The sequence below is a fragment of the Microtus ochrogaster genome, chromosome 5, assembly GCF_000317375.1.
Source record: "Microtus ochrogaster isolate Prairie Vole_2 chromosome 5, MicOch1.0, whole genome shotgun sequence".
Taxonomy (NCBI): Eukaryota; Metazoa; Chordata; class Mammalia; order Rodentia; family Cricetidae; genus Microtus; species Microtus ochrogaster.
The window spans coordinates 63429027-63442209 of NC_022012.1; the positions used below are offsets into that span (position 1 = coordinate 63429027).

Genomic DNA, 13183 nt, shown 5'->3' on the forward strand with positions numbered 1-13183 from the left:
GATCGGGATATCAGAATTAGCCAGTAAGGGCTAGAGCTAAAGGGCCAAGCGGTGATTAAATGAACACAGTGTCTGTGTAATTATTTCGGGTAGAGCTAGCCATGTGGGCGGCCGGGTGCCGGGACGCAGCCCGCCGCTCCTATTTCTACAATTCATATCATTTTCTTTTCTTTTTTTTTCCTTTAGCATTAGGGAGAAAAACTACAAACTATTAAATTTCCAAAGCCAGAATAAAAAGAAGGCAAAGAGGGTAGTCAACCATTCTGGATGGGAGAAATTAGTACCAAAGGGTGTGGAAGTGACATTATTTTGGTAATTAGTGTGTCTTCCTTAGTTTTAGGTTGAAAGCAGACTGAGTTGCAATCATTTGAAATGTTTATTCAAACAGTGACTCATTTTTTTCTAAGACAGAAAAAAAAGTTTTTTTCAACTCTTAACTATGGCCATCCTCATGCCATTTTCACAAAATATTATCAGTTAACAAGTACAGACAAATTCAGAGAGGTTAAACTCATTTCACAATTAAAAAAAAGTGTTTTTCACAGAATACAAATTCGTTTAAGACTGCAGTGTGAAATATGGACAATCCAAGCAACAGAATCCTTCTATCCAGTGACCTGGAGGTGGAAACCTAAATGATTCCTCAGGTGTATTTCATTATGGACCATTTGAGGGCTGCAGGTTCAAAGAGCACCTAAGAGACTACCTACAACTCAGCTTAGAGAGCAAAGGGGCATGATAGCTTCAGTCTCATCATGCATTCTATTCTGGGCTCAGCGCTCTCCGCAAACCCTTTGATCACACTGCAGGAAAAAAAGTCTTTCTCTTTCCGTGGTGTCACTAAAACACTCCCCAGCATTTACAAACCTACATGATTAAGTCTGTACATTTTTGATTATGTCAAAATTTCCAGAATAGTACCTGAAACTTACTATACTATCATCAAATCTGTTGTGTAAATACTTAATTTCTCAATGTTTGATCATCTGTTGATTCATAAAATAGTTAGATTCAGTTAACATAGATAGGCGTATCTTAATCCCTGGTGCAATGTACATAAACCTTAGTAAAGGCATTTAGTAGCTAATGTCATAGAGCAAAACAGACATTTAGTAGGATTATGTAATTTAACTTGGTTTATTTCATATATAGTTATAAATTATATATACATATGTATATATATCATAAAACAGATTTATATTTAAGTAGATGCAAAGCTTATTAGAAAAGAGTCGATGAGGAACTAATTGCATGAGGCCAGCCTTCATTCACATATATTTCACAATGTGTGCCCAGGCTTGCAGGCTAAGATGGCCTCTGTTCTTATTAAAGAGTCTGACTTACAGCAATTTACTGTATGCTCTTGTTTGAAAACTGTTCTAATTCTACAATAGTGTGTGTTTCAAAGCATATTCCAGAGTTATAACCAAGGACAAGTTTTTATAATGGTACCATAAGTAGATTGTAAGTAAATATTTACATAGCATGAAGTTAGGAATACGGTGTTTTTCTCATATACCTACAAAGCATTTGAAAAAAATGAAACTGTGACAAACACTTGTGTAATAAAACCAATAAAAACAACTTAAAAAATAAATAAGGGAAGTATAATCCACTAGAAAAAAGAACACCGAAGAAATACTGATGTCCATGATGCTCACTGTGGAGGTCATCTGAGGTACCTTGGAGGAAGAAAAACATTTTAGAAACAGACCCCAAAGCCTATGCTAAGGGTACCCAACTTTATAATGAAATTGGATTTCTCATCTTCTTTCTATGGAATGAAAGTGATATAAGTTACTGGCTCTATGAATAGACTCACAGGAAGGAAAATTGCTACTTGAGTATGGCAAAAATATTGTACTTTATTATGTGTAAAAGCAACATATAAATTGTAAATATGTATATATTTTTGTTTATCTTGTCTTATTTCATGTGTGTGGATAAATATGTGTGGAATTAAATTGTATGAGGAGCTAAAGAAATTAGGGGAAAATACCTAAAAGGAGAGAAATGAGAAAAACATCTGAGAAGTCTTTCAACAAAGGCACATTTAAAGAAGGAAATGAAAACTCTTAAAAATGTATGGGGGAAATAATGTACTAAATTTACATATTTAAATTAATTGAAATTTGTGTCAATTATCAAAATATAATGAAGACAAAAGAAAATGAAGACAAAGTATCTCCAAGAGAAACTCAACTCTGTTATGGATGTATGCAATTGAAAACTTGCTGTGTCAATTTTCCTAAATTTCAGATCATTTGAAGGAGATCTTTCAAAATAATTTTTCAATATTTTTGACAGATAGTGAAAGATTTATAAAATGTTTCTATATTATTAAAAATACATTCAAGAGTAATGATCACATAAAGAGTAAATTGACCTATTCTTAAACCATTCTTTTACTTTATTCATAGAGTTGGCACTGCCCTCGGGTTTGGTGTCACAGTCAAATGTCACAGGAGGGCTCCAGAGGAAAGATGATCCATCCTTAAAAGCAGAAAGGAAGGATGACTGTGTCGCAGCAGTGGCGGCCTGCCAGGAATCCCAGCACTGCACTCTGCTCCATGAGAGCTTTAAGAAAGCCTGTGGCAAAGGAACAGCACAATGCCACACCCTTAGTGGCCGACTGTTGTGTGTGGCCCTAAGACAGAGCCTGAGAGAGACAGTTTTGTGGGGCTGTCAGTGCGCATCCCCTTTCGAAGGAGACTGCATTCAGATTTGGAAAAGTTTATTTGAAGACATTTGCATACAGGATACTCAAATTGACCAAAATCCCACCTTCAGTCAAGACAATGAAGATGGACTCAAGGAGGACTTTGCTTCAGGTTGGTCTTCAGGAATAATTTAGGGACATTGAACTAAATCACACACACAAAAAAGAGCTAACTAAGGAATAATTAATTCCTGGTTCTATCTGTCATTTCTACCTTGAAAGTTCATCAAATTTCTCTTGGAAATTAAATGTTTGTAAATCTCCATACCATGATGATAAGCAAGGGGTAACAGAAAGAATGAAGCAGTGTGATTTAATTTGCTGGCATGTTGTTGTAGTGATGAGGGGAGCAGGCCTGCTTTTTGTCCTGCCCAGCTCCCGCACGGCTAGCTTAGCCCTGGAAATAATAACACGGAAACTGTATTCATTTACACACTGCCTGGCCCATTATTTCTAGCCTCTAATTGGCTAACTCTCACATCTTGATTAACCCATTTCTAATAATCTGTGTAGCACCATGAAGTGGTGGCTTATGGAGAAGATTCTAACCTGCATCCATCTTGGGCCAGAGCTTCATGGCATCTGCCTGACTCTGCTTCTTTCTCCCAGCATTCTGTTCTGTCTACTCTGCCTATCTAAGCTGCTGTCCTATCAAAGGCAAAGGCAGTCTCTTTATTTGACCAATGAAAGTAACACATAGACAGAAGACCCACCTACATCAGGTTGTCAATGTTATTTATTCATTCATTCACTGACCAAATGCTTAGGAAACATTTACAATGTGTTAGGTCTATGTAGTGAAAGAAGAAAATCTGTCTTTCATTGAAGAAAATCACTATATTTTAAAATTAAAGAAGGAGGTAGGTGCAGTGGCACATGCCTTTAATTCCAGAACCCAGAAGGCAGAGGTAGGTGAATCTCTGTGAGTTTGAGGATATTCTGATCTACAGAGTGAGTTCTAGAAGAGCCAGAGTCACACAGTGAGATGCTGTGAGAGAGAGAGAGAGAGAGAAAGAGAGAGAGAGAGAGAGAGAGAAATAGATAAAAGATAGCAAGAAATAGTCCTTAGTGTTTCTACCTCCCCATGGTAAGTTCTAAACCCCTGAGACAAAGGAGCAAATAAACAAAACCACTGCTCTCTAGAAAGGAGTTTTCATGACACTTTCCTGAGAGACAGGCTGTGAAACCCATTTCCATGCATAGGACTGAGATGAATACTTAGCCAAAAAGAAAAAAAAACATGAGAAGAACATACAGGAAATGATAGAGAAGCTGAAATACAATGTGGTTGCTACAACAACTTAGCTGCTTGCACACAACACTGGACTTGCAGAATTTTATCCTGTTAAGGCAAGGGACTGATCCTTTGTCCTCCTCTTGTGGATCTCTAATGGATATGACTGATGTCCCAGGTAAGTCAGTAACCTGTCGGGTAAACACAGTATCCGGAAAAGCACCAGTAAAAAATGAGCTCTCACTCAACTACACTCACATCTGTTATGAGACTTTAATGTTTGTACAACGAAGGCATGTTGGATGATGGACCAAAATAAAAAAAAAAATAAAAAATGTTAGATTCTGGATAGATGCTTATATTCGTGAATCACATGAGATGCATGAACAGTAGTTGAAGTTGGTCTTAACGTTTTTTGTTCGTTTGGTTACCTGATTTTTTTTTGAGTAAGTAACTCAAAGATACCACTGTCAATCCTTTCATTAATATGGAAAGTTCCTGGAAGAAAAGGCTTTAGTGGGGGACAGAGGAAATATCCAGATCCAGATGTGTGCATTTTTGAGTTGCAATGTTTTCTAGATATCCAAATGATGGCCTCAAGTTCTAAGTATGAAATTTATGTTTGATTCCACATATGGCATAGGGATATGAAATTTGCACATAGGGTGAAAACTGAGAGGAAGGGATCATTTATTTATAAATTAAGAGCCTATTGGACTAGTCAAGATTAATACAAAAGGTTTATGGTGTCTTAGACCAGAATGATAGCATGGTGAGATGATGCCAAATTGTCAAGCTGTTGGTACAAATGGGTCAATGAGAGAAGAATACAGAAGTTGATATAATCAACAGAAACACTCTACCTGATTCCACACGGAAAGTAAAGAGTCATCCATAGCAAAGCAGGGAAGCAGGCTGGAGAAGAGCCAGGCTTCAGTACACCAAAATCCTCTGTTCCTTGGCTGATTCTTGCAACTGCCTTTGAGGACTTTGTTTACATTAAGTATTAGGAGAGGTGCAATCTTCTGTTTTACTTAATTTGATTTATCATCCATCATAGAGAAATTCATCTATTAGTTTATTATAAGCATATTATATGCGATTATAGTATTTAAATCAAATATTTGAAAGCAGTTAGCTCTAGACACTGTCATGTTAAGGAAGAGAAGAAAAATGGGAGCCATTCTGACACTAATTTAAGAAATACTTCTTAGTTTTTGATGTATTTCTATATGAATGTATAACTCAAGTGAGGTCTGATTGGTGCATAATTGTTTAGCCCCAGGACATACTGACTTTTAACTGTTACTCAATAATGAACCTACTGTTTAAAATATGTGTGCATAGATACATATACAAACATAACATACACACTTCTGTGATGGAGGAAGGTCATTGGTTGATTAAATAAAGAAGCTGCTTGACCTGATAGGTTAGAACGTAGGGGGAGGAGTGAACGGAGCAGAATGCTGGGCGGAAGAGGAAGTGAGGTCAGACTCCACAGCTCTCCTGGCAGAGAGACACGAGATGCTCCACTCTCGCGGGCAGAGGCGAGAGCTCTGCTCTCTGAGGCACATGCGATGAAGCTCCGACCCAGGATGGACGTAGGCTAGAATCTTCCCGGTAAGCGCACCTTGGGGTGCGACACATATGATTGGAAATGGGTTAGTCCAGGTGCGAGAGTTAGCCGAGAAAAGGGCTAGAGCTAAAGAGCCAAGCAGTGATTAAATGAATACAGTTTGTGTGTAATTATTTCGGGGCATAAGCTAGCCGGAGGCGGCCGGGGTGCGGCTGGGGTGCTGGGGCCCCGCCGCCCCTATTACTACACTTCTGAAATGACATAAGGTTGGCAGTTAATATACAGGCATTTTATTGTACTGCTTATGGAAATAGCATACTATCAGAAATGAAGTCCACTTGTTTTATACTAAATGTAAATGTTTTGCTGTTTGGGTAATAACTACTCACACAATGAGTTGGTTGTTCTATGCAAGCTGGTAACAAAGCCCCATAGACTAAATGATCTTGAGGGAAGAAGCTTTATTCATCACAGATTGGAAGCAGAAAGCCCAGATAGCCAAGGGTCTTCTCTTGATGAAGTCTCTGTTCTTCCTTGGCCTCTTGCTATGCCTTTAAGTGACCCTTTCCTGATGGAATAGGTATGGGAAGGGATGGAAGAAGCGCATGGTGCATCTTTTAAGAACAGTAGCCTACCCAATCAGACCTGTTTCCCATTAGTATGACCTTATTTGTTCCTCAGTGATTCCTTAAAAACACTGCACACACACACACACACACACACATACACACACACACACACACACACACACACACACACACTTGGTGTTAGAGCATTAATATTCGTGTTTGAAAGCAGAGCATATAAGCATTCAGTCAATAACAAGAAAGTGGTTATAAATTGATGGGTAAAAGGTAGTTTCCTGAATATGTTTTAGTCTATATCATAGACGTGCCAGTTTGTCCAAGTAGTGGTGCTTACTGTATTAATATGTCCATGTTTTAGAAAATCTGTATGACTCACCAAAATCTGGTCTTTGTTCATTTGTTCGCTCTTTGGAGTTTTATTTAATATGGGTTTGTCCCACAGAAATAGAAGTCAGCTCTTCCTCAGAAAGGCAGAAGGTTGGATTTTAAAAGAAATGATGATTCCTTGACCTAATCAATAGAAAAATAAAATTATACAGTTCAGTTAGGGCAGTACAGAGTCTATGGAGGTTAGAGCTCCCAGCGCTAAGAACTTGCCTATAGTTGTACAATAGTTTGCTTGCAGTAGGCTCACGTGCAAGGGGCACAAACAGTTCAGTAAGGACAAGTTCAGTCTTGCAAGAATGCTTGTATCAGAAAAAGTTGATGTCTTAGTAACAATTGTAAAATAAGTACATTAAATGTTTTTAAATGAAATTCTGATCACATTGCTTTCCTTAACACTCTTTCCACAGGCTTGTTGTTGCTTCTTGTGTTTTATGTTGGCTTTAGCTGTGTTTATTTTTCAGGAAGCCTTGAGGTATCAGTCACAAGGACTGCATGTTGCTATTCTCAATATGCCACCTGGTACCCAGTCAAAACCCAGCTAATGCTTGTAGAATAAACGAGTCTGTCGATAAAATCTTCTAACTCTACCTACATGAGTCCCAAGAATTCTTAGAGACTAAGATAATCAGAGGTGGAAATGATTGTAAAATTCCATTTCTACTCGATTTATGAAACTGGTTTTATGGAAATTTCTTTTCCTTTACTTTCTTTTTCGTTCTTTCCATCTCTCCTTTTTTTAGAGAATACTCCTTCTGTTCTTTTGTCTTCAGATCTTTTTTTTTTCTTCACTGTACATGGTCTAGTGATTAACGTTATTTTATATTTTCAAGTAACTGAATCCAAAATCAAGACATTTTCAATTTCTTGCATGACTTTTCTTTATCTATCTCTCATTAATTTTAAATATTAAAAGTTAAACAAGTGTCATACACATCTATACATATTTGGTTGACTATGCATGCATAGCTTATACGAAATTTTGAAAAATATTCAATAGTAAATTGGTTTATTTCATTTCCAGATAACAAGAAAAAGGATAATAAATACAAATGGGATCTAACTACTCCTTTGTACCATGGTAATGTGTATAAACTATCTTTTTATCTACATTATAAACCAGATGATATGGTTTAAATGTTATTATCAGAATTTTTAACGATATACAGATACAAAATAATTTGTATAGTTTAAAGGTTGTATAAAACATGCTGCAAAATCATGATATTCTTTCCAGTGAGTATTATGAAAACAATGGCTTTGCCCTTCTGTCCTCTATTTATGGATGTTTTGAGAAATATTCTTCTATTAAAACAAAAGTTTGGGTCAATTTTATGTATATTTTGATCATACAAGCCAACTAACTGTTTTGTGCATGTCTGTAGTGATGGCAGAGGCAGCAGTTTTATACATATATAAATATAATATAATATATATATATACTAGAATGTGAGCATCTTCATAGGCAGAACTATGTAGAACCTTTGTTTAGAATTTCCTACGCATCCCCAATTAACTGTGACCAAACAATGACTCTAACTCCTGACTGTGAGCATACAATAAGTTACATAGTTCAAAATCTATTTCTGAAGACTTGTTACTTGTTTTTGAGAAACTTAGAGATTTTTTTTTTCCATTGAAGCTCCACTTTGGTCCTATTCATTCCCCACCAATCTGGGCCACAATAAGCATATAGTATTTATGAAAGAAGATTGATTGAAACAGTACACCCTCAAGCCTCAGTAAATTTATACTTTTAAAGAACTCATAGCACCCTGATACGCCTTTGTCCTCAGCTTCTAGAATTCTTATAGTTTTGTTTACAAGTTCTATATGTACAAGCTTCTGCTTATTTTTCTATGACCTAGGCATTTTACTGCTTTCAGGATTCAAACAGATGCAGTCTTGTTTGGAAGTGACAGAGGCATGCGTAGGGGACGTGGTTTGTAATGCGCAATTGGCCCTTTACCTTAAAGCCTGCTCAGCGAATGGAAATCTGTGTGATGTGAAACACTGCCAAGCAGCCATACGGTTCTTCTATCAAAATATGCCTTTTAACACTGCCCAGATGTTGGCTTTTTGTGACTGTGCTCAATCTGATATACCCTGTCAGCAGTCCAAAGAAACCCTTCACAGCAAGCCATGTGCTCTGAACATCATCCCACCCCCCACTTGCCTCAGTGTAATTCACGCTTGCCGAAATGATGAATTATGCAGGTGAGTAAAAACACACATACCTTGCTTTCTTATTTCGGCACCTTATTTATTATAGTCCAGTCCTAACATTTGATCTCCTTCCATTGCTGGAGTTCCCACCATTGTCCAAAACGGTGTAAATAAAGCCAGACAATTCTCGTTGTGATCTGTGGTACATGTGTGGTATCCTGTTTGAAATTCAAATGTAAAATGCAGAGTAGGATTTTACAATAAAGAAACCCACTGTGTTGAATTGTGATGGCCTGTATCTTTTTAAAGGCCATTGTGTGTGTGTGTGTGTTTGTGTGTGTGTGTGTGTGTGTACATGCAGACAATTTTCGTGAGTTGGTTATCTTCTTCCACCAAGTGGGTTCTACAATTTTAGCTCCATTTATCAAGCTTTTTGAAATTGTCTTCCATCCCTCATCTATCTCACTGATCCACAGTCAGCTTTTAATTAGTCTTTTTTTCTTAATGATTTGATTACAGAATCTCTGTTGTTGTTTGGTTTTTTATCTGTTTTAGATAAGGTCTTCCTATGTATACAAGATCAGCCTTTAGTTGACAATTTTTCTGCCCTCAAACCTCTGGATACTGGGTTACCAGGCTACCAACACACATGACCTGTTGTGTTGGAAAAGGCTGTTAATTTTGACAAGATGACTCTCCAAAATTCAGAATAAATGCTTTTTTTTTTCTCAGCCTGTGGATTGAGAAGAACAAGGTACTATGGCATGGGCATTCCCAGCAAACCTGTGTACTCAATGTCAGAAATGTATTCCTTCCCTGCTTTCTCAAGCTCATGCGGTCTGTTATGAAGGAAAGTGAAGCTAGTTGTTTGTTTGTTCATTCAAAACACACATGAATTGGGCATCTCTCTAGGCATCAGTTAGAAGTGACTGTCCAGCTGCTTGCTGCAATCAAAGAAGACAGTTAATTAGAAAACAGGTAACATATAGAGTTGTGAGTGATTTCAGATTAAAAGGGTTCTGAGGGAGAAATGTGATACAGTTTAGTGATTTCAGTTGAGTTCGTTTTCTCTGCCAGATCAAGAATTAAAAGACAGGGGAAAATAACAGGTAGCAGCAGAGAAATCGCAAGCACTGTAGACAGAATCTGCATTAGGGAAAATGTTTACTGGGGGTGAAGGAGCACACACATGCAGCAGACACACAGAAAAGACCCTCCACTAAGCAAATGAGAAGCTCGGGAAACCAAAAAACTTCCAATCTCTTCTTGGGGGCTTTTTTTTTAAATCTCTGAAGAGTTTTCCTTTTTTTTATGTTTTTCTCCTTTTTTCTTATTTATTTATTTATTTAAGATTTCTGTCTCTTCCCCGCCACCGGCTCCCATTTCCCTCCCCCTCCCCCAGTCAAGTCCCCATGCCCCATCAGCCCAAAGAGCAATCAGGGTTCCCTGCCCTGTGGGAAGTCCAAGGACCGCCCACCTCCAACTATCCTGAGTGAGGTAAGCCAGACCCAAAAAGAGGAACATGGGATGTATTCACTCATATTTGGTTTCTAGCCATAAATAACGGACATTGAGCCTATAATTAGTGATCCTAGAGAAGCTAAATAAGAAGGGAACACAAAGACAAACATATAGGCATCCTCCTGAATATTAACCTTCATCAGGCGATGAAAGGAGACAGAGACAGAGTGCCACATTGGGGCACTGGACAGAAATCTCAAGGTCCAAATCAGGAGTTTTCCTTTCTTAACTTAGGGGCTGGTCAGTTTGAAGAAGCCAGTCATCTTGGAAATTTACTATGGCACCCTCTGCCTATCTGCCTGCCTACCAAGGAGTCTAACTCCTTGTCTCTCAAAATGAAAGGAGGAAACTGTTGTAAAAATAGGGTCATCTGCATCATGAATGATAACAGAAATGTCATAATTAAGTTGTAACCTCAAAAACAAACAAACAAAAGAGTCCAAGGAAGAGAGTCAAAAAGTTGCAACTTAAAGAATACTCCCAAAAAGAGCATTGGACCTAAATGAAAGAAACGACTGAGTAGCACTCTTAAATTACTGTCTGAGAGGGCACAAAGCAATCCAACAGGCAAGACATTGCAATGGCATTGAAAGTGCTTGCCACCCTCTGATAGAGTATTGGAAGCAGAAAGCAACAGAAAAGGAAGCCAGAAACGAAACAGGGTGAGGCACCAGGGCTTGGGGGGTACTTCCCTGGAGAGGCTCTTGAAGATTTGGAGTGACAATATGAGTAATCTGCACCCTCTGCTGAAACTTCCATTCTAGCTGCAAGCTGACGTCCAACTGGCCTGTGCAGGTACTCATGCTTAGGAACCATGAATGAATTCAATATGTCTGACTCTTGTCTTCTCATTGAGGTTCTCATTAGCACATGTGATTTTATGTCCAAGGTGAATTTATCTTTCCAATGATTAGAAACACATGGTTATGTAGACAGTTTGGAATATGAGTAAGAAATGCAGGGGGGAAAAATGAGAATCAGAAATAAACGGAGAGGGTGTTTTAACAGGTGGTCCCCAGTGGTCTCACACTAGCCTAGGTCTTTCTGCTCCAGCTTCCTAAATCATGGGATTACAAGTTTGTCATGTGTACGCTATGTCCAATTTTTTGTAATCAAACTTAGTGAAGGGGGGGAGGGGACTGGTCACGGTCTATGGCCAAGACAGGTTCAACCACTTGACCATAATAAGTCAATTAAAGGAGTCAAATTATTACTAGAAAACAAACAAAAAGGAGACTTAGTCAATGTTTCTTCACTGGGAAAAGGAAATAATAGATTAAGAGAACTCCCCACCTCCAAGTCCATCTTGAGGGAGGCTGAAGCGGTATTAACATTTAAATAGGAAACCAAGGTTTTTCATTTATAAGCAGCTCTAATCAAGCTGTTGTCCTGCCCATCATTGTCTGGGCTTCATTCTCATCTGGTAGGGTGACTGGACAGGTCATTAGAATTTGTGAAATCTCTTTTGGGGAGACATGTTCCCCAGCCTTAGTTAAACGTCTCAAAATAATTTTGTAAATTCTATTTGGTATAATTAGAAACATGGAAAAAGAATAAAGTACGGTTGAAAGGGAGGAAAGAGGGAGGGGAGCAGAGAAAAATGTACAGCTCAATAAAAATCAATAGAATAAAGAATAATGTCTATCCCATTGTGTAGGAAAACTGGAGTGGAAGTGCCTTCTTTGAATTTTCCTGGTGGGGGATGGTGTCTAAATGTTAGCTCTAATATCATACAACATTTAAAGCTTTTTAATAAATCTCTCAGGTAGTTGGCACTGCAAATCATCACCCATTGTGATAAATATATAGTGGTAAAGGACCTCTGCATGAAAGGACAGTAATTTGCAGAGTTTTGCTGCTTTTTTTTTTCCTCCACATTCTGTATAGCGACATTTGAAAGCACAAAGATAGCTTTGGACCGGAACCTAGACCCCATTTTGCCCCATGTGAGTGTTTCACTAGGTGAGAGAGCATCACATACTAAGGGGAAATCTCTCAATTCATAGGCTAATTCCAGTTCTTCACTCTTTCCCTAGGACATACTATCGAACATTCCAGTCAGAATGCTGGCCCCGTGTGATAGGGAAGTGTCATGAAGATGAGACCTGCATGAGCACATTAGGCAAGCAAGATCTTACTTGTTCTGGGAGTGAAAGCTGCAAGGCCGCCTACCTGGGAACCTTTGGGACAGTCCTTCAAGTTCCCTGTGCTTGCAGGAGCATTACCCAGAATGAAGAACCTTTATGCATGACTTTCCAGCACATGCTTCATAGCAGATCATGCTTCAGTAAGTTATCCATCCAATTGAAAGATTGTTGGGGGAGGTTGCTCATTTGTTCCCGGCTGCTCAGTCCTGAAATAATCATACACAAACCATATTATTTGCAATATTGTTCAGCCAATAGCGTAAGCATATGTCTAGCTAGCTCTTATACCCTAAACTAACCCATCTCCATTAATCTTTGCATCACCATGAGATCGTGGCCTACTGTCAAAGTTTCGGACCCACAGAAGCATCTGTCTCTGACAGTGGCTACATGGCTTCTCCCTGACTCCTCCTACTCTCTCTATAAATCTCTTTCAGCCTGACTTTGCTCTGTTAAGCCATTGACCAAAAGCAGCTTCTTTATTAACCAATGATAATAAAGCATATTCACAGTATTCATCACTTTCCACATCTAAAGATTGTCTGTTTAATCTACTTACCTACAAACACATCTATCTTGTTTTCTACTATACCATAAAAATGGTAACCAGTCAACCCCCACCAAAAAATGTTCATGAAGACAATTGCATTTACTATTTTGGTTATGTGCTGGTTTTGCTTTCTTTCTCATTTATCAGAAAGTGATACACCTTTTAAGTTGATAAGCTACTACTGATTATCATTTATTGATTTTTAATATGAAAAGCACATAAGGCTTCATTTACATGCTAAAAATATTCATTATTCATAGTTATCTAACCACAAGTCAGCTCCAAGCATGGACCTA

The 13183-nt window shown here is 38.2% G+C and overlaps 1 protein-coding gene across 1 annotated transcript in view; it reads left to right on the forward strand.

Annotated features, from left to right (window-relative positions):
• Gfral (GDNF family receptor alpha like) overlaps window positions 1-13183 on the forward strand; it is a 51644-nt gene that overhangs the window by 14179 nt on the left and 24282 nt on the right. The window contains exons 4-6 of the mRNA XM_026778980.1: window positions 7528-7584; window positions 8390-8720; window positions 12227-12477. Coding sequence (XP_026634781.1) covers window positions 7528-7584; window positions 8390-8720; window positions 12227-12477 — 639 coding nt within the window. The remainder of the gene's footprint in view (window positions 1-7527; window positions 7585-8389; window positions 8721-12226; window positions 12478-13183) is intronic.